The sequence below is a fragment of the Tenrec ecaudatus genome, chromosome 3 (assembly GCF_050624435.1).
Source record: "Tenrec ecaudatus isolate mTenEca1 chromosome 3, mTenEca1.hap1, whole genome shotgun sequence".
NCBI classification, from domain to species: domain Eukaryota; kingdom Metazoa; phylum Chordata; class Mammalia; order Afrosoricida; family Tenrecidae; genus Tenrec; species Tenrec ecaudatus.
This window is the reverse complement of record NC_134532.1, coordinates 123,968,332-123,990,686: the sequence shown is the minus strand read 5'-3', so window position 1 is coordinate 123,990,686 and position 22,355 is coordinate 123,968,332. Positions and strand designations below refer to the sequence as shown.

Sequence of the window (22,355 nt, the reverse complement as noted above, 5' to 3'; positions counted from 1 at the left end):
GCACTATCATATGATAAAATGCATTGCTCCAGTTCAAAATGGTGAGCTAAACCTAAACCCAGCCACCAAAGTTTCAGAAGTATACGACATAGACACACCTTATCAGCTCTAGAAACGTAAAAAGGGCAACACTTCATGCACATTAGCAACATCAAGGAATTTCTACAAGAGCACAACAGAGATAGAATTGATTGCACATGCCCCTCACTGCATGTGAAAAGAACTCAGCATGGGAAAGACAGACATCTCGAGAATTTCAGGAACTAGAGGTAAGGATGGAATCTTGGTAGGGAGTATGGAGCAATTCTCAGACTGCTTATGATGGGTATTTGGAGATGGGAAAAATGCCATTATATGAAGTAATGAGAGAGAATCTCAGGCCACTTTTATTTTTGGCATCGATGTTTGGGGAAAATATGATTCACTGTCACTGGCCCATAGGATTAGAGATTTTCCAATTAGAAATATACTCCAAAAAGCTTTAGGCAGGCACATATAAATTCAAAAATAATCAGAGACAGTACTAACATTCCCAACTGTGTGAAAACTTGTTTTCTAGAATTTACCACTATTGCATGACTTAAATAGGGAAAAGCATGCATCAGAATTGTATCTTCTCACCATATGTGTTCAACCTATATACTGAGCAAAGAATCCTACAGATTGGACTATGTGATGAAGAACATGAGCTCGGTCTTGGTTGGAGGAAGGCTTATTAACACCCTGTGATATGCAGTTGCTGCAACCTGGCTTGCTGAAAAGGAGAAGGACTTGCAGTATTTGCTGGTGAAGATCCAGGATTGCAGCCTTCAATATGGATTACCACTCAATGTAAAGAAAGCCAAAATCCTCACAACTCGACCAATAGGTAACACCATGAATAAATGGAGAAAAGATTGGAGATGCCAAGAATTTTATCTTGCTTAGATCCACAACCAATTTTATCACCTCATGCATATGTGAAAATTGGACATTGAATAAAGAAGACTGAAAAACAATCAGTGCTGGTGAAGAATTAAAAGTACCACAGACTGCCAGATGAACAAACAAATCTGTCCTGGAAGTACAGTCCAAAAAAGCAATGACAGTGAGGCTTCATCCCATGTATTTTGGACAAGTCAACTGGAGATATCAGTCCCTATTAAAAGACATAATGTAGGTAAAGTGGAAGGGCTTCAAAAGAGGAAGACCTTCAAGGAGATGGACTGACATGTTACCTGAAACAATGGCAGCAAACATAAAAACAATCATGAGGACGGCGTAGGACTGAGCAACATTTCAACCTGCTGTACATACGGGCACTATGGGTCAGAACCGCCTTGATACCTACCGCCACCTGCAGCGCCACAACTAGCCCTCAGGTATTTTAAAGATAAAATAACGTGAGATTTAGTTTCCTCAATCACCTGGTCTGAACATGATTCAAAAACTTGATGTTTATATTAAATTAAGAATCTTTTTTCATGAATGCAATCCCAGTGAGAAATTGAGTAAGCGTCTTCTTACACTTTTCTATGCTGTTATTTTAGCAAATACCTTTTCTTGTTCCTTGACTGAGGTAGGAAATGTTGGTGGGGGGCAGTTTGAGGTAGAGAGGCCAGGAGTTACTAGGTTGTGCCCAACTGCAACTCCTGCATGTGCTGGAATGTCTGCTAAACTAATATAACCAACCAATCACAAGGCAACTAGCCCAATGGGAAGTCACTAATCATGAAATGCCCTTATGTGTCCAAAAAGCGGCATTCTTGAATGACTATTTTCTGTTGACTGAGTATACCTCCTCACAGGGACAAATCTCACGGAATGTATGCCTGCATCCTGTAGAATACAGAGAGTTATCGTCAAATTCTCAAAGAGCTGTGTGATCACAATGTTAGTGGAAATCCGGGCTACACCTTGACCCCCCTCTACCAGAGTAGAAAGCAAAGAGAAATGGAGTGGCTCCACTCCCCTTTCCTCTGGCTCTTTGTGTTGCCATAAAGCACATAGAATGATTTCTGCCACTAAAAACTCTCCTTGTACTTACATTCTTGATCCCTTCTAATGCATTCTATATAAAAATCTCCCCCCTGCTCAGTGGTGTTATGTCAGTGGAGGTCACCCTCTTGAAGCTATGTTATATTCTTTCCCATCTTCAATATACGAACTCCAGGATTGATGAATTTATATCAAGTAGAATAAGAGGTTCAGGGAGAGGGGTGGGGTAGTGGGATAAGAGGAAAATGATGTCAGGGAGTTCAGGTGGAACAAGATTGTTTGCAAACTGATTGTGGTCACAATTGTACAGTTCTACTTGACATGATTGAAATATGGAATGATATTGTATTAAATCCCAACTAATAAAAAAGAAAGAAATTAACGTATTTATCCTAAAAACAAAATCTTCCCTCTTCACGTTGGCATTAGCACTATGAGCAATCCAGTACTATAAAATGCTATTTCAAAACAAAACAGCATCAAGTGAAGTGATGATGTAGTTGGTACACATAACTCAAGCCCAGCCCCAATAGTTGTAGAATGAACAGAACCAAGAATAAGTTTTGAAGGAGATATCTATGATGGTTAATTTTGTGTGTCGGCTTGGCTAGACTATACTTTCTAGTGACTTGACCATGTAGTGGTATGGCTGCTGTTTCATAAGGCAGTCTTATGCAAACTAATTACCTTTCACAATCATTAGACTGCAAAGACAGCAGTCGAAACCGCCAGCAGCTCCACGGGAGAAAGAGCTGTCTATTGTTATAAACAGTTAGTGTTAGAAATCCACAGGGGCAATTCTACCCTGTCCTTTGGAATTGGCATCTACTTGATAGCAGTGGGTTTGGGTTTTATCTTTTTAATATAATCAATTAATCATTTTTAAAGTTAAGTTTCTTTGGTGTATTCTGCCTCCAGACTAAAAATAGATATTCTGGCTAATCTGTCTCTCCTCTTCCCTCTTTTCTCAGCCTGATCTATGTCTTGGGATGGATACCTGCAGAGTTCCCTAGTCTGCACTTGATTTACAACTCTCGATGTATCTATATCTCTATATATAGATATCTATAGATAGATTGATGACATAAATATAATGATATGGATATAGATACAGACACACACACATATGAATGGGGATTCAAAAGCTCATGAAAAAATTCCATTATCTTTTGCAAATTTTTGAGACCCATTTATGACGGGGGGCAGGACAAGATGTCTTTCATCCTGTTATCCATGCAGTCTCTATGAATCAGAACAGACTCGATGGCATCCAACAGCAACAACTGTAACTAAAAGGAACTAGAACAGTCAGGCTACCCAAAGACTTTAGACATTAGCAAGCAGAGACAAACGCTCCATCACCTAGCAGAACAGCATGAAACGTCACACATCTGTCATGTCAGTCATGGCAGCACGTGGTACAAATTAGGGGAGTAATCGGAGAAACAATAGCATCCACTAGAGAAGCCAGAAAGCACCTGTCACTGTAAGGTCAGTGACAACTCCAGAGACTGCTGCCACCTGCAGAGCTTCAGAAGAAGCACACGTCTAGCAAAACAATAGGTTTTCTTGCTACAGTAACTGCTTTAGAACATCTTTCAAAAGCAATTATCTTCCAGAGCCATGAATTTTAAAGTACATAAGTCATTTTGGTGGAAGAAACAGAAAAGAATCTTATTTCCCACAAATGTGCATTAGTTTCACTTAGGATTAAAGCAGAACTTACAACTGTGCAGAATTCTACTAATATAATAGGAAAAGTACTCAAATGCAGAACACTTTTAATATAGCATACCTATGTTGGACCTATTAAATATTTTATGCTTCATAAGGAAACATTTAATATACTGTTTTACTATAGCCCTACAGAGTTATCAAAAATCAATATTTTAAAACAGATTTTAATAAAATGATCATTTACATCAGGTTTTATAGCCCTTAAGAATATTATGTTAAAGTTTAATATTAATTCTTTAATAAAGCAATTTCAGACCTTGTTCAGTATTACATATAAGGTGAATTTATACTACTAACATTTTGTGGTTCAAATTTTTAATGATTCTAAAGGTAATTCTGTAGAAAGAAAGAATTCCAGAATATTGAAAGACATTCAAGACAGCAAAATCATGATTCTATAGGTGAGGAGGCTTCAAATGTTCACAAAAAATAGTAATTTAAAGGTCATGGAATTTTTCCACATATTTTTAAGTCCACTTGTGTAATAAAATCAATGAAACCACACAAATTGGCAAGTATTTAATTCACTGACCTCAGCGGGACTCAGGTAAATGTTCCATTTCAACTTAAATTTAAAAGCCTTTTAACAATACTGAAACAATGTGAAGAATAAATCGCTGCATGCTTAACTCTAAATCATAGTCTCTTTATGTCAAAAAGTGTTGACAATATCAATGGCAAGGTCACTGTCAACTTGAAAGTCATTAGCAAATAAAATATGACTTAATTGAAGCAAACTCAGCATGTAGCTACATTATTTTAAATGAACAATGTAATGTAACTAAAAGAAAAATTACTCACTGCCACTCCCATGGATGAGGAAATGAATGAGGAAGGGGCTTTGGAACTTCCTCCCATGTCTTTCTCATAATTAAGTATGGAAATGAAATTTATGAAGAATTAAAAGTCCAAAGTACATCAATTCAAACACTAATGGAATGCTTTCCAGTAGGACGGCACACAGGTAGTTCCCAGCATGCTATCATTAGCGAATATGTCAGTGTCATCCTTCTCACCAAAAACTGTATTTAAAAATTCTACCTCTGAAAAGAGGACTTCTAACAGTCCCCTGGTTTCTGCTTTAAAAAAAAAAAAAAAAAAAAGCAAGAAGCTGATTTTATCATTCAAAATATTACCCTAAAATTTTACAGAGAGAATTTCTCAGTACAGATTAAATTAAGCTAAACTTGGTAATTTGTTGGCAACATTCTTATAGCTCTCTGAATTCCTGAGCAGCTTCTACAAAGGAACTATAGAAAACTACTTCAGCAGCTGCTGTCGCAAGATCAGGGAGGAGCTCCAATAATTCCCCACGCAATAATCTGTATTTTCTATTTACATTTTCATCTCGAAATGGGGCCTTTCTTAAATAGCAGAAAACTATGGATTTTATCAGAAATGTGTGTAAAATTTGAACTGTCATTATTATAGTATCAATTTCAGTGTCTGTGCAGAACCTTTGCTTTCCTGCAGGCAACACAGAATAAAATAACGTGCCAACATGTGAGGTTTGCCATGATAGCACTAGCTCTTCCCTCAAAAACACAGGGAGTTCATAAAAGACTACAATTCAATTCAAAGCAAACTTTGCTGAATCTCATTGAATACTAAGAAGTATGTCTTTAAAATTATTTCTCAAACTATATTTGTACATAAGGATGTTTTAAAAGATGATCTAGGCTTTTATTCTAATCAGCACAAACTGGATTGACTCAATAATTACCAGTATATGTCATCAAATAAATTTCATCTATTAAAATTGTGAAATAAATTGTCTTATTATATCTGTCTTTCATGAATAATAACTTAGGAAGATATAGAGTTTTATCTTTCAAAGTAACACTATTCACATGTGAAAATGGTTTTTATATCTGGTAAAACATGGAAGCATTATTCCAACATTCTAACAAATGATGTATTATTCCAGAACAAAGAAATAACATATACAAAAAAATTAATTTTCAGCAAAAATTACTTTCTGGGATTTATGAAGCTAAAAATAAGCAGAGAATTATTTAAGCCAAGGCCAAGGATCTATTGTGAAAAATAATGCCAATATACTATACCAATTTTTTTCCTCCCAAGATATTAAGCCATATATTCATTATAGAAGTTTTGCTATTCATCTCATTTGAAATTTACATAAAGACTCATCAATCCCAAATTCTGGTTAATTAAAATGAATATTTTTAATTTCATACTTTGTAGGGTGGTATATCAAGTATATTTCTTCTGTTTTTCTTAGTTAGGAATAAAAGATATAATTATAACAAATATATAGTGTTTATTATGTCCCAAAACTTATTCTAAGTACAGTAGATGTATTGAGCAATCTAACGCTGAAAACAGCTTAGATCATTTATCTAAATCTAGATCAATTAATTCAAAACAAGTCACATTAATAATATCCCCATATTTCAGATGAGGAAATTGAGGCACAACAAGTTTAAGTTATTGCCAAGGACACATAACTACTACGAAGTACCCAGGAAACAATCCAGGCTTCTACTGCACTGACTCCTATTGCATGAGCTAACCTGGGAGGGGACATTTTAATATTATACTATGTGATTGCAATAAACATGTGACTTCTATAAATGCTATTGCAATTCGAGTAGAATTTGTCTTCCAAGCTATTCTAAGCATTTAAATATCTAAAAAACATGTCACTGTCTGATGATGAGGCTGTTAATACAATCAGAGTTATTATGATGGTATTAAACTACTTATTCACCTCTTAATAACCTCTTAATCACATCATACTGATCAAAATGTTGAGATAGTCGAGACCTGAAACACCAGATACAGCATAGAGCAAGGAAGTAAAGTGTTCTTGGGACGAAATACCTCACAGCTAGAAAGAAATGGGAAAGAAATGGGTGTACAAAGGAAGTATCCCTATGACTTATAATTTCCCTAGTCTCCTTTTCACCGGGCTTTTCATACATTTTAAAGCATGCAGCAATCCATTGAGGTCTGAAAACATCTGCCAATTATTCCTACTTGAACCCTTTTAGTGCAAAATTAACAAAATCAAGCTACCATCTCCTGATGAAATACTGCTAAATCTTCATTACCTTCCAGATTCTACTACAGCTGTCTAGCCCTCCCCCCTCAAATTCCTTCAAGTCCTTCCGTTTATTTCATCTCTCCCTTAATTTGGCATTACAATGTACTGATGAGTTGCTACATTTGCCATAGGACATTCACCTCCTGGGCAAAATCACCACACGCATTTAAAACAGAAGTGAGCAAATAAAAATGTTATTCAAAAGGTTTAGTATGTCATGTATCCCCAAGTATTTAGGTTTATTCAGGTATCCATAGATATCCCAAAGATTCAACTCCAAGTTAAAAAAAGAAAATTTGCTAGGAACTCAGCTTCTATTAAGGTTCCACAAAAACTTAATAATCTTCTGGGATGTGTTTGACTTAACATTTTAATATTCCAAGAATTAGTCAGCTGGAAACGCAAGAATTGAGGACCTCTGAAGATGTGCTTTCCAGAAAGCAATGAGAACAGCCCCCCAAATGCCAAAATCATCTTTTTCAGAACTCTGGAGAATAATCAACAGCCTTTTAAAAAATAAATTTTTAATTTAATTTTTTTATCTTTTCTGTCTTTTTATTAAATACTTTAATTGGGGCTCTTACAGCTTTTACCACAAACCATACATTCATCCATGTGTCATGCACATTTGTACATATGTGGACATCATTTTTTTTTGAGACTCAGAATTGGTTTATTGACAAATGCCCCATGCTGTCCTCTGCTCTTAGAACAGCTCTCAGGGTCAAAAGAACCCAACCCAAGCCACCCAAGCCACCCAAGTCTCTGAGGTTGGCATCTCAGCATGGCTCCCCGGGGAGAACAGTAACCAGACACATACTTTTTCGCCCCCCCCCTCGCCATCATTTTCAAAGCATTTTCTTTGTACTTGAGTCCTTGATACCACCTCCTCATTTCCCCCTGCCCTCACCCACCCTCCGTCCCTCATGAACACTTGATAAATTATTATTATTTTCATATCTTACATTGTCCACTGTCTCCTTCACCCACTTTTCTGTTATTTGTCCCCTGGAGGGGTTACATGTCAATCCTGTGATCAATTCTCTCTTTCTCCCCCCACCTTCCCCTTATCCTCCTGGTATCTCTTTTCTCATTATTGGTCCTGACGGGTTTATCTGTCCAGGATTCCCTGTGTTTTTAGCTCTGATCTGTACCAGTGTTATTTTAGGACTAAGGTGTGCCTGACCCAAACCATGGTATTTTTAATTGCTTCATATGCATGTGTAAGTTGGACATGGAATAAGGAAGACCGAGTAAGAATTGACGCATTGAACTGGAGTGCTGGAGAAGAATATTGAAATCACTGTGGATTGCTATAAGGCATCCGATCTGTCTTGGAAGAAGTACAGCCAGAGTACTCCTTAAGGGCAAATATAGTGCGATTTTGTCGTTCATACTTTGGATGTGTTATGCGAGGAGACAGTTCCTGGAGAAGGGCGCCAGGCTCGGTAAAGTAGAGGGGCAGTGAAAAAGAGGAAGGCTCTAGATAAGATAGATTGACACAGAGACTGCAAGAATGGGATCGAGCATGGGAACAATTTTGATGAAGGCACGGGACCTGGCAGTGTTCTGTTCTGTTGTGTATAAGGTCAGTATGGGTCAAAACTCAATGGCACCTTATGTAAGTGATGAACTTAGGTATTTAACTGAGGAAACTCCCAAGCAACATATGGAAGGTGCAGTCTGGTTTTTTCCTTGCTTCTTATATGAAGTACAAGGGAAAAGGGATAAAGTAAGAATAGTTAAGCAAAAAGGAATCAGCACTGCATGTGGAAAATTCTCACCCTAGGCAGATAGAATGCTCTGGGAATAGGCATGGATATTGCTATATAGCTATTTGCTAAACGGATTATCACTTTTACGTTCAGTCAACAATCTCAGCAAGAAAGGAAGTTAGAAATTCACCGTTTGACAAACATCATGGCAAAATGACTCAAGACTCGTCAACGGATGTTACAATAATACAGTTCTCAACCTGTGGGTCGCGACCCCTTTGGGGGGTCAAGCAACCCTTTCACAGGGGTTGCCTGATTCGTAACAGTAGCAAAATGACAGTGATGAAGTAGCAACAAAAATAATGTTATGGTTGGTGGTCACCCCAACATGAGGAACTGTATTAATGGGTCACGGCATTAGGAAGGTGGAGAACCCCTGCAATAATAGGTGAGAGCTTGATGAGAAATAAAGTATCTACAATACATTAGGCCACTAAAGTGACACCCTGCCAAATAGATATTAAGAGGGAAAAATCTTAACTTTATAACATAAAATTGGAAGACAATTAAAAATCACAAGTAATGAAATACATCTTCTGCTGGCATATGATATATAAAAAGAATACAACAGCATTTCAGTACTATTATACACAAAATGTATAGCTATAATTTAATCAGGAGAAAATAACAACAAAATGAAGCATGCTATCCGAAATAACTAACCTAGTAGTCCCCAAATTTATAAAGGCTAAAAAGGAAATTTAAAAAAAAAAGGAATCTAAACGATTAAAGGAAGCTGAAGACACATGACTTTGTGGAGGAAACAAAGCACAAGTAAATATCTTTCTGGTATTCTCTGCTATCTTTCTATCTTTCATTAACTTATGTTTTATTAACTTGGCAAAGGTATTCATTTATGTGGCTCATGGATCATAAAAAAGTATAGATAACATTAAGAATGGGAACCTCAAAGCACTTCATTGTACTCAAGTAGAACCTATACAGAGACCAAGGGGCAGTCCCTCAAAATGAACAAAGAGATGGATACTGCATGGCTAAAAATCAGGAAAGGTATAGGTCTGTGTTGTATCTTTCATCATATTTATTCAATTGGTATTGTAAGCAAAAAACTCAATAAGTTGAATTATGTGAACAACATGGCACTGGTGTCTTAGTCCGGGTAAAGTAGAAAAACAAATCCAGAGACACTCAAATGTTTAAGAGAAAACTTTATATCAAAGAGAAATTGTTCATTAAGAAAACATTCCAGCCCAGTCCAGATCAAGTCCGTAAGTCTGAAATTACCCCATAGGTCAATACAAGTCCATAAATTCCTCTAGACTCACGCAGCCATGAAATGATGCTGAATGCAGGGAGATCACAGGCTAGTGGGTGGAAAGTCTTGTTAATCCAGTGCTGGTGGAAGCATCTCAGCATTGGCATCAGTCTCCATGTGACTCCTCCATTTCCAGGCCTCTGGCTGCATCAGTATAGCTCCATGTGGCTTGGCAGCAGGAATGTCTTACAGGGAGTGAGTGTATCTGGCCTACAGTGAGCTATTTATCTCTGTTGTACCTCCAAATGACATCATCAAGTTGTGACCTGATTGACAGGCTACCCTCCATCCCTTTACTCTTAATAGTCTCAAGTTGACACCATATTATGTAGCTACTACAATCAGGATTGGAGTAAGACTTATTAACAATCTGCAATAGGCAGATGACATAACCTTGCCTGCTAAAAGCCAAGAAGAGAACCTGAAACATTTAATAATCTTCAGTAAGGATTGTAACTTAAAGTGAAATGAGGAGGAAATATCATTACAACTGAAACAACTATCAACATTAAACTAAACAAAGAAAAACTTAAAGTTGTCAAGAATTTTATTTTACTTGGATTGACAGTAAATGCTAGTGGAAGCAGCATTCAAGAAATCAACTGACACACTACATTAAGCAAATCTGCTGCAGAAGAAAAAATCACTTACACAGTCAGGAGCATAGATATCACTTTCAGGACTGAGGTAAACCTAGCCATGTCATAGTATTTTTAATCTCCTCAGATGCATGTGAAAGCTGGACAATCAATAAGGAAGATTGCATTTGAATTAAGGTGCTAGAGAAGAATATTGAATATTCCAGGCACTGCCAAAAGAGCAAATAAATCTGTCTTGGAAGAAGTACAGCCAGAATATTTCATAGAAGCAAGGAGAGAGAGACTTCATCTGATACGGTTTAGACATGTCATCAGTCCCTGGAAAAGGACATCAGACTTGGGAAAGCAGGACAGAGGAAAAAAGGAAGATCCTCAACCAGATTGACAGTGACTGCAACAACAGGCTTCACCATCACAGCAGTTGTGTGGTTGGTGCAGGACTGGCCAGTATTTTTGTTCTGTTGTGAATGAGGTAGCTAAGAGTTGTAACCTACTCAATAGCACCTAACACCAACAACATGCCTGAATTTGACCAATTTTCTCGCTAACATGATTTCTTTCAGCTTTCATCAAAGTATAAAAATACAACAGACTTAAAGTACTCAGTATTCATGTCTTATAATTAAATAAAAGGAGGCATGATTTATTTTCATCAATCTGTTCTAATGGATAAATCATGTATTTCAACTGGCTGAATGAACTTTGCTTCACTTCTTGCCAAGACTGAACATCAAAATTATGGATCTGTTATACGATGTTCGATATTTTAATCATAGTGACGCTCCTTATGTTTTAACGCTCAATTATGGAATGCTTGGACTAGCAGGTTCAAATTCTTTTATGACTAAAATGCTCTTACTTGCTTTAACTTAAGATAAGAGAATCTAAGGGGCTTCAAGATATTCATGGAAAATGGCATTGAAAAGTAATAGAGTTTAAAAAAAAAGAAAAGTAATGGAGTTTTCCAATGAACTTTTTAAGCTTTTTCACATGTATTGCATATGAATATGCATTGTAGTAGATACTGCTAATAATTTACACCTGTTCTCTTCTTCCTAGGTACACAGACCGTATTTCCCTGCCTAACTGAATATGGTGTGGTTATATGATTGAGCTTTACTTCCCAGCCTGGCCCATAAAAACCTCCCACTCTCAAGTCTCCATGAACTTTCCCCTTCTATCAGCTGGCCGCAGAGGACATCAAGATTCTAGGGAATGAGAGAAGCATGAATGGAATTAGCCTGGGCCCCTGAACCTCCACATGGAGTAAAGTCATTTGCCAACAGGCAATGCCATCATGAATGTGGAAAAATAGTGTGCATTAAGCCATTGAAATTCTGGGGTCTATTTGTTACAACAGTTAGCACTACATTAGCTAAAAACAGACCTAACGTTAAGCAATCTTTCAGTTGTCTATGTAAAATATTTTATACTTACATTTTGTGGTTTATAAAATGCTGGGCCCAGTGTGCTGTCATGAGTTGGTGGAAACTGTTTTATAATAGTGTCATCCTCATTAATATGATAACCATATGCCCTCTCACAAGAAGGAATTGAAGGGACATCAATAGTTCTGAAAGCTGAAAGTGCTCTTGAGTTCTTCTGTAAGGCAAACAGGTTCTATTATTTACTCAAAGGCAAGAAGAAGAAGGAATTCAGAATCAAGTATTAATTATCTAAATTGATCATTAAATATTAACATAATGGGTTTCATAAACAAAAGATGTTTGTTCTGAAAGGGTAATTTAAAGAAATGAATTCAAATCTCAGCATATCATACAAACTAAGAGGATTTCTACGACACTTAAAGAGCCATCTTCACAGTTGTTATGTCCGAGCCCACTGTTGTAGCCACTGTGTCCATCCAACCTTGTCAAGGGCCTTCCTCTCTTCACTGCTCGTCTGCTTTACCAACATGATGTCCTTCTCCAAGGCCTGGTCTCCCTGACAACATGGCCAAAGTGTATGAGATGAAGTTTCACCATCCTTGTCTCCAAGGATCATTCTGGTTGTACTTCTTGCAAGACAGATTTGTTTGATCTTTGGACAGCCAATGGTGCTATTAATATTCTTTGCCAACACCATAATGCAAATGCATCGATTCTTTCTCGGTCTACCTTATTCAATGTCTAACTTTCACAGGCATATGAGCCTTTTGAAAATACCATGACTTGAATCAGCCACACCTTAATCCTTAAAATAAAATCCTTGTCTTTCAACATTTGAAAGAGGTCTTATCCAGTGAGTTTACCCAATGCAATGCACCGTTTGACCTACTGACTTGTGTGCAATGAGCATTGATTGTGTATCCAAGCTAAAGAAATCCTTGATAACTTCAAGCTTTTCTCCATTTATCCTAATGTTACCTATTGGTCCTGTTTTGAGTATTTTTGTCTCTTTACATTGAGTCACAATCCATTCTGAGGGCTACAATTCTTGATCTTCATCAGCAAGTGCTTCAAGTCTTCCTCACTTTCAGTAAGCAATGTTACATTATTTGCATATCACAATTTGTCGATAAACCTTCCTCCAATCCTGATCTTCTTCCTATAACCCAGCTTCTCGGATTATTTGCTCAGCATACCAAGCAGTGTTTCATTCTGCTGTACATAGGTGGCTTTGAATCGGAACCAACTTGCTGGCACCAGACAAATACAACTAAGAGTCATCATCCAAGGCAAAATTTCTCTATCATGTGGCTCAGTTATTTTCCTTGCTTTGCAATGAAGATGTTGATTAAAAAACAAACATTGCTGTGGCCACATCAACAATAGAAAATTTAAAGTGGTTATTTATGTTATCATAACACCTACCAGGCAAAACAAACGTTTTACTTTTCAGTGATATCCCCTAGCTTCATTCCTCTCAGTTCTATACTGTGCAGATGATGGCACAAAGAAAATATCTATAACATTACAATGAAATTTAAAGTACACTATGCCTTTGTAAGTTATGTGAGGTGAAATGTGAATGTTTAGTCAGATAGTGCAGAATTTCAGACTGAGAGATGCTCTGTACAATCTAACAGAATATTCATCTTAGAGTCAGAAGTCTTGAGGTGATCATCCTTGTTCCAAACTTTCCTTTTTTAACAAGGAAATTCCAGGAAGAAGTAATATATATTAGAAAGAATACCATAAACTATATCACATAAGAAGACCCATTACTAGTTTAAAGGTTAAGTTATCTAGAAAATTAACCTAAGAAAATATATTCATCTTCTGTGGTTTCTAGATAAATGCATAAATGCTCCAATGCATGTATGCCCACATACAATTATACTGTAAACATACTGTCCCTGGCAGAATTTATGTTTTTGTCATTAAAGGCTAATATGATGTCATTTCAGTGATACTAGTTGATTATCAAATTAAAACAAAATAATGAGTGGCTTTCCCTCCAAAATACATCTTCATAAACACAGAGAGAACTGATTAAAGTTTAATAAATTGAACGATATGAAGATAAATTGACACGTGACTTCAATGAGGGGTTTAAATATAACAGCAATTGTCAGGATGGCTCAGGACCAGGCAATGTTTCCGTCTGTTATGCATATGGTCACTATGGAATGGGACTGATTCCACAGCACTGACAGCAACTTGGTAAAGTAGTACAGAACGACAAGAAGGAACTAAATAAACCACAACCAGAATCTACAAGCAAGGCTCCTGTGTATTCAAAAGAATGGGATTTTGTTTTAAATGATTCATTATATACTAACAATCTGCCTTTGCAAACCTAACATCTACAAGTCTCCTATGTATACTCTTTCCTTCTGTCAAGATCATCTTTTCTCTGCCATTCATAAAATTCTTATCTGTATCATCAGTCATGTTATTCTTCATACGTGAAATGCATATATTCCCATCCTAGTCTCCAAGCTCTATCTAAAAAACAACCTTTTATATAAACCCTATTCAAATTATAGAACCTCTACCTTCTAGTTGATTCCAATTCATAGCAATCGCATAGCACAGAGTAGAACTATCCCATAGTGTTTCCAATGCTGTAAACCAGTCAATAACCACGTCTTTCTCCCATAGAGGAGATGGAGGATTCCCATCTCTGGCCTTTCCATTAGCAGCCTAGAGCTTAATCTCTGTGCCATCAGAAATGGCAAACTACACCTGCCCATAATACTTGCAGAGTGCGCCTCTTTAAATCCCTATAGCATTTCATTGCGTGAGCTTTCATTTAGCACCTTCCCATTTGGCCTTGCATTAATAGCTATCTACATGTCTCCCCCAACTAGTTGCAATTATTATTTTGGAAACTGTATTTTTAATTTTATTGTATTTTAACAGTACTTAGTGCAAGGTTTCCAATTCCTCTATGTGAGGGTAAGCCAAAAAGTAGTTCTACACAATTATAGTTAAACAAAAAGGTCAAAATGTGAAACTATTACTGCTTAACATATCCTCCACTGAGGCACCCACGCTTTCGAAGGGAGTGTTCCCATCTCTGTAACCCCTCCCAGAAGGGTTTTACACTCGGATTTCTACCACCTCAAAATGCCAGTTTTGCCATCCTCAAGGGACTCAATGTGTGTTCCTTTCAAATGTCCTTTGAGTTTGGGAAACAGAGAGAAGTCTGCAAGGGGAAACAGGGTTGTAGGGTGACTGGCCTAACGTTTCTCAAATAAAATCTCCTATGACAGCCCTTGATACACTGGAAGCGCACTGTTGTGACAGGAGGAAAATGTGCTTAGTGTAACATTCCTAGCCCTTTTCCTCATTAATGCAGTTAAAACTTCTTGATAATATGTCTCCCCTTCTCCCGGTTGTCCTATTTCCTACAAAAAAAGAGTTATCAAGACACGTATATTAGAGAGACCGCTTGTCTGCTGCCATCCATCCACTATGACAGAGAGATGCTTAGCTGTTCACATCGGAACGGGGACCCTAGTAGCAATACTTCTAGACTGCCCTTGTTTGTAGGCAAACCACCCAAGCAGTTTTAAAATCGCCTCGGTTTTCTGTTTATCACAGAATTGGAACTGACTGCAGATTTGTCAAGAGCAAAAAATAAAAATGAAGTCATATGCTAATACATTTAAAAATTAAATTTTACAAACACTGAGCATTCCCTTAATTAAAAACTAGCTACAATATAGAACAATAATAAATCTACTAATTTTGATAGCCAAGCTTTAGAAACATATTTCACATGTAAATAATTTTTTATGTTTTCTTCTAACTAAAATAAATGACTTTGAAGCATAATTTATAAAAACACACCCATTGAAGATGTCCATTATCCTCCGGTATTTTCTTGTTCTTGAAATGTATATTTCTAGGATAAGACTGATCATAGCATGCAGGTCCCGGACTGTCTGAAATAAGCCTCTTAAAACGTTTTTCACTGTACTGTAGACTATGGCCTCCTTTCACATCGTACTAAATAAAGAGAGGAAAGCAAGTTATGATATAATGAAAGAAATATTTTAGAATTCATACTCAGTTGATGATTACTATATATTAATATAAGCAAATAGAGTTTGTAAAATAAGATAAGAGGATGTCAATTAGTTATTAGTTTTAACTCAATACACAAACTGCCACGTACTGTATTTCACCGACTGCCCTACGGTCAACTCTAACTCACAGTGGCCCTCCTGACAGAGTAGGACATAGTAAGACAGAGTAGAACAGCTAGATATGGTTGCCGGGGCTTTAAACCTTGAAGGGAAGAGACAGCGCCATCTTTCACCCCACAGGAAAAGGTTCTTGCAGACTACTGACCTTGCAGTTAGAACCTTCTACTGAGCCCAGGGTGCCACCCAGGGGCTCTGTAAAAACACAAAAAAAGAAAAAAATCCCATTTCAGAACAGGAATCAGAGGAAAGGAAACCCAAAACTCCAAAACAAAGCTAAAGCAAATGTGTTTGATAAGCCCCACCCGAGAATCTGTACCTCTGAAATGAGCTTTGAAAGGCTGGCACCTATTTCAGGTGGAAATCAGTCCCTAAAAAATGATCAGAGCTTTCTTTCTTTGTTTTTGGTGTGTGTCTTCTGTGTCGTCGTTATTTTATTTCCCTATGCTAGTCATTCCCGGGACATGTATGTAGGCTTGGGGGCAGCAGTTTGGCTGTACGTGCAGGTTTGTTTTAAGCATTGTTTATTGCAGCACTGCCTGTGCTCGGTGCAAATGCCAAGAGAATACCACTGAAAAGCATGAGCAGGAGGATGGCCAAGAGCTCAGACCGCTGGAACTGCCAAGCTCCATCATAGAAGGCCCTGCTTGGAGATATGGGGAACACAGAATGAGGAGTGGAAAAATCTTAGCCATTCAGAGCTTCATGATCAGTTACAGAAATAAGAGCAATGATCCCATCAGGCTTACTTGCCTCCTGCATCTATTTCATTCTCCCTCTGTTTTACCTCTACCATTGTTATAAGGAATAGCACAAATTCACTGCATGCTAATTGTACTCAGCCACTATTCTAAGAGCTTGTTAACCCATTTCGTCTTTAAAACAACTCGAGAAAGTTATTGTTCCTAATTAACAATAGAGGAAACTGAAGCCCAGAGAACTAACTGGTTAAGATGAAGTTGTGAAGTTACAGAGGTGTTTAAAAACCCAGGCTAACTCCAGAGCACACAATCCTAATCAATTCTTTTAACTATTTCATTCTATATTTACAATTTAATTACATGTTTACTCCCCCCACCCCCAAAAAAAAGAGAACGGGAAAAGAAAAGAGACAGGAATGTGAAAGAACAAAAGAAGAAATGGCCTTAATCTCGAGATCCAGGACGTGATCTACAGTGACCCCGTAATATCCTCTGTGAATTCTGTCGTTAGTTGGGCTTCTCTAGGGAGAAGTATACCTCTAGGGAGGTATACTTGCCAAACATGTATACTTTCTTATGTATAACGAAAACCATTATGTTGCATAATTGCATTCTTAAGAATTATATGTATGGCCGATTCCCTTTGGATGCTGCATCCCCACTGTGCCGGGCAGCGGAGGGAGAAAGCGCTAGCTCGAGCTAGCTAATAAACTCCTTTTGCCTCAAAAAAAAAAAAAAAAAAGAATTCTATGTATGGGGAAAACAGTGTGTGTGTATGTGTTTTATAATATGAGAGAGAAGTTGGACAGTCAAGGGTGAAATACAATGAAAATATATTGATTTTATCTACTCAGAATCTCTTCCATCATCTGCTCATAACAGTATATTTCCCATTCTTGTGGTAATCAAACCTCCCTCGTACTTTGTAGTTTTGAATCCATTGGGAAATACAAGGTCCTCTATTCCCAGGAATTGGTATGGATTCATACCAAAAACTAGGCCAATCAGAGGCTCCCTACTCAGAATTGTAACCTTGAGGGAAACACATACATTTTTTAAATGGAAGGGAATTACAGAACTGAATTATGTAATGGTGGTCCCTATCGGAATGGTCCAGAAGCTCATCTCCTGAAACACCTGGATTTGTCTTGGCCCTGTCCTTACTTGAGACTTGACTGTTCTATTCTCCGCTTGAATCTGTAAGGTACCCAAGTGGCTTTCCTATAAACTTGTTATTGGCCCCCCTGTCTCTCTTAAAAAAAATTTTTATACTGCTTACCACTAAAAGACTGGTTGAGTGATTACTATTATCAATTCAGGAAGACTGGTCAATGACTGATTCTGAGCCCCCAACAGGAGTTAAAATTTGCTAGAATCAGCTAAGAACAACTAAATATAATTTTGAAAGTTATACTAAAAGGGTTAAAGTTACTATTTCTGATTGAAGAAATTAGAATCGAGCCACACTGTTCAATAGGAATGAACCATTGAAGATATATTCTGGCCACAAACTTATAATTATGTAGAAATAGTAGGGATGAGATGATGGCAATAGCTCTATCTGTAACATATGACCCAGAAACCAATTCCATCACTGTTCCATCCTTCTACTACATGACTTGACTATTTGTACAATATTCATGGGCCACAAACCATGCAATGACCCTATTCTAACATCTCAAAGACTGTGCAGTGTATAACAAGGCTTGGCGCTTTTTTTATTTACATTTTATTAGGGGGCTTGGTGCTTTATAGAATATAATGGAGTAGGAAAGCTACACAATCACACAATCAACATTGAACATATTTTTATAGTATTTTAAGTATAAAATGTAGATTAAAAGGAGGAAGAGGATATTATAGGGGGGAAATAAAATGTGGCAAAAAGCACTGTGGTGTACTAGAAGAACATATGATTTTTATTAACTCAAACAATTAAATTTTTACCTGTGCTTTTGAAACATTGTAGTGACCTGGACCTGGAACAGCATTCTCAGTGCTATAGCCAACAGGAAAATGACTTTCTCTAGCAGCCAAAGAAAGAAATGGTGCACAGCCACCTGTAAAAGCAAAATATTATTGACAAGTGAGAATTCCAAGGATTTCTAATAATAAGCACTCAAAATGCATAAGTATTTAGTAACCTCCATTTTTGAGACTACATTTTCAGAGCTAATTGCTAACCACGGGATCTGTCATCATTTTTAAAGGCTGGCACATGCGAGAACTGTTTTCTGGAAGTTTCAAGACCCAAGGGAGGAATTAGAAATTCTGCTCTGATGCAAAATTAGAATCTCCCAAACAGGAGACTTTTCTCTCTGATGTATACCCCACTACATCTATGCTTGTAAGACTTTTTCCAAATAAATCTGTTATCTACAGCCAGTATGAATCAAAGATTTGTATGGCTATGTCCACTTTGGGGATGCCTGGGGGCAAGGTCAGCAGTTCAGAACCACCAGCCACTCCTCAGGAGGACAGAGCTTTCTACTCCCACAAAGAGTTAGTCTTGGAAACTCAAAAGGACAGTTTTACCATGTCTTATGGGTCACTATGAGTCAGCATTGACTCAATGGCAGTGATTTTTTTGTTATTGTTGCTGTTGCTTTGTATTTAGTTTGCATGAAAGTTAGCTGTCAGGAAGAGATAGCCTTCATTCCAAGTTTCAGAGGAGCCATACCTGAGATCCGTAATATTCGCTCCAAGAAGTAATGAATAGCTGGTGATGCCTGTAAGGCCAGCAATAGGTGGAACAAGTAGAGTTATGGATTCTTATGCTTTATTACTGAGTTATTATGCTTTATTGCTGAATTCGTATGCTTTGTTACTAAAGCATAAGGAACTGACATAATTTTACAAACACAGGCAGAGTTATGTGAAATAGGACTTGCAGATGTAAAACTCAACATTGACTTCAACTACTCCAGGAGCACAATGCTTAGACAGGCAATGGGCTGATTTAAAAACTAGACTGGAGTTTAGAAGATTACAAGGACAGGGTAAAGGAAGACAAAAATGTGATCTGAGACCTTGACCACAAAGTATCCTGCCAGGGACTGCAGACATTCCCGAACTTGCCAGGTACCTGATCTTACAAGAAATCTTGTTTTGTTTTGTCCCATTTTATTCTGTTTGTTTTGTTTTGTCTGTGGGGACCAGGTACCATTATTTATGCAAGAATAATTTATAAGAACATGCTACGTTGATAAGTATGCAGACACATTGATTGTTGCTTGCTTTATAACCCCGTTTCTAGCTTCTTAAAAGCCGAATGAATGACTCATTGTACAACTACAAAGAGCTCGCACTTCCAACCATTTCCTAGATGGTATAATGAAAATAATATCTCATACTAGATCTCTAAATACCTGATTTTAAATAGTATCTAGCATTCTTGCTCTGTTACCTAACTTCTGAAAGCTACAGCGCTTGGGACTTTACTATGGTTATTGCAGCTTAAACAAGGAACTGGCTACAATTATACCCACAGCAACTGAGGATACAGAAAGCAATTGCTGTCAGCACTGGCGTTTGTTATACAGCTTTTCACACTGGGGGCAGTCCCACCCTGTACTATGGCGTTTCCATGAGTGGGATTCGACTTGTGGGCAGTGATTTGGGTTGTTTTAGTTCTGCTACTGATGCAGGAAGATGACCAAAGAGAGTTTGCTTTCACCTAACAAGGAGTGCAGAACACCATTTCTGCGTATGGTAGGCAGCTTTCTAAAACACCCTGTGAAGACTGTATCCCAAAAATATATGCTACAATTCCTAACCTCTGTTGAAGGAAAAGAACTATGAGTCTATTTAATATTTAAAACATAGTTTATTAATGACAGAAAAGGTATTTTTCAAAACAAGGAACAAACAGCTAAGGCGCCCTAGCAATATGCACGGAAACAGTACTGCATGTGGTCATCTGGCTAAACACTGCAAGCAGGGCACACTGGGGGTGTTTCTGATTTTATACTATTTGCAAAGTTGTAGATGGCAGGGTTTGGGGTAACCACCTTTTCAAAGAGTTAGCTTCCTTTGCAAAAAGGGGCTCCAGGTGACAGGATGTGGTTGATCACAAATTTCCTAGAATACGTTTGAAATGGCAAGTTATTTTCTAAGTTTAGAAAATACATATATTTTCATTGTGGCTTTATTTTTTAAAGAGATTCTAATCAGGAAGTTACAAAGGGTATAACTTATACCAGTAAAATCACATTGAACACTATGACTAAGCACCTGTTCGCACCAGATAATCTTTATTTAACATTGGCCATTTCAAACCACAAAAAAAGAATTGAACTAGTTACTAGACAATCAGCTTTCTGCATCTCATTTGCTTATGCACCCACTTTGTCTTCAGTGATCTTGTTTGGAAGGTGAGCATCATGGAATGCCAGTTTAATAGAACAAAGTGTTCTTGCATTGAGGGAGTACTTGAGTAGAGGCCCAATGTCCATATGCTATCTTATTACTAAACCTATAAACATAGGCACATAGATCTATTTCCCCATTGTCATGAGACACCCGCATCTGTATCTGGGATGGCTCACTTTCTACCAAGAAGAATAGCAAAACTGCCCAATCTTTACATGAGAGTCACATAAACCTTATTTACAACTTCCCACCCAATTACTAGAGTTCAATTGAAAGAACTCAAGAGAAAAGTCAGGCTCGTTTTACCATATTGAAAGATTCTATGGGCAAAATATTGAATGATGCAGGAAGAATTAAAAAAAGATAGCAGTAATACACAGATTCACTGAGTCAACATGCCACCATTTCAGGAGGTAGCATTATGTAAGAACCAAGGGTAATGAAGGAAGATATTTAAGCTGTACTGAAAGCATTAGCCAAAGTCAAGGCTCCAGGAATTGATTGAATAATAATTTAAATGTTACAAGTTGATGAAGCATGGGAGGCACATAATCATCTATGCCAGAAAATTTGGAAGACAGCTATATTTGTACCCACCCTAAAGAAAGTTGATTCAACATAAGGCTCAAATTATAGAACAATATCATGTAGGTAAAATTTTACAGAAGGTCATCCAACAACTGTTGCAGTAGTACATTGACAGGGATTGCCAGAAGTTAAAGCACAATTCAGAAGAGGACATGGACCAGGGGATATCATTGCTCATGTCAGATGGATCTTGGCTCAAAGCAGAGAATACCAGAAAGATGCTTACTTGTGTTTTATTGACTGTGTGGATCATAACAAACTGTGTGGATCATAACAAACTATGGATAGCCTTGGAAAGAATGGGAATTTCATAACAGTTAATTGTACTCATGCAGAACTTGTACATGAATCCTAGCAAAAAAAGAAAGTTTTGCAAACAGAACAAGGGGATACTACATGATTTTAAATCAAGAAAGGTATATGTCAACATTGTATCCTTTCACCGCATTTATTCAATCTGTTTGCTGAGCAAACAGAGAAGAATGTGTGGCATCAAGATTGGAGAAAGGCCTATTAACAACCTGTACTATGTAACATAACCTTGCTTGCTGAAAGTGAGGAAGAATTGAAGCACTTGCAGATAAAGAGCAAGGATTGTAGCCTACAGTGTAGATTACAGCACAATGTAAAGAAAACCAAAATCCTAGCAACTGGATCAATGGGTA

General features: G+C 37.4%; 1 protein-coding gene across 1 annotated transcript in view; it reads right to left on the bottom strand.

The window, feature by feature from the left end:
• The window catches only part of STPG2 (sperm tail PG-rich repeat containing 2), a 329,121-nt gene that overhangs the window by 292,511 nt on the left and 14,255 nt on the right, over positions 1–22,355 (bottom strand). The window contains exons 2-3 of the mRNA XM_075543545.1: positions 18,679–18,791; positions 11,872–12,036 (exon numbers count right to left, since the gene is read on the bottom strand). Coding sequence (XP_075399660.1) covers positions 11,872–12,036; positions 18,679–18,791 — 278 coding nt within the window. The remainder of the gene's footprint in view (positions 1–11,871; positions 12,037–18,678; positions 18,792–22,355) is intronic.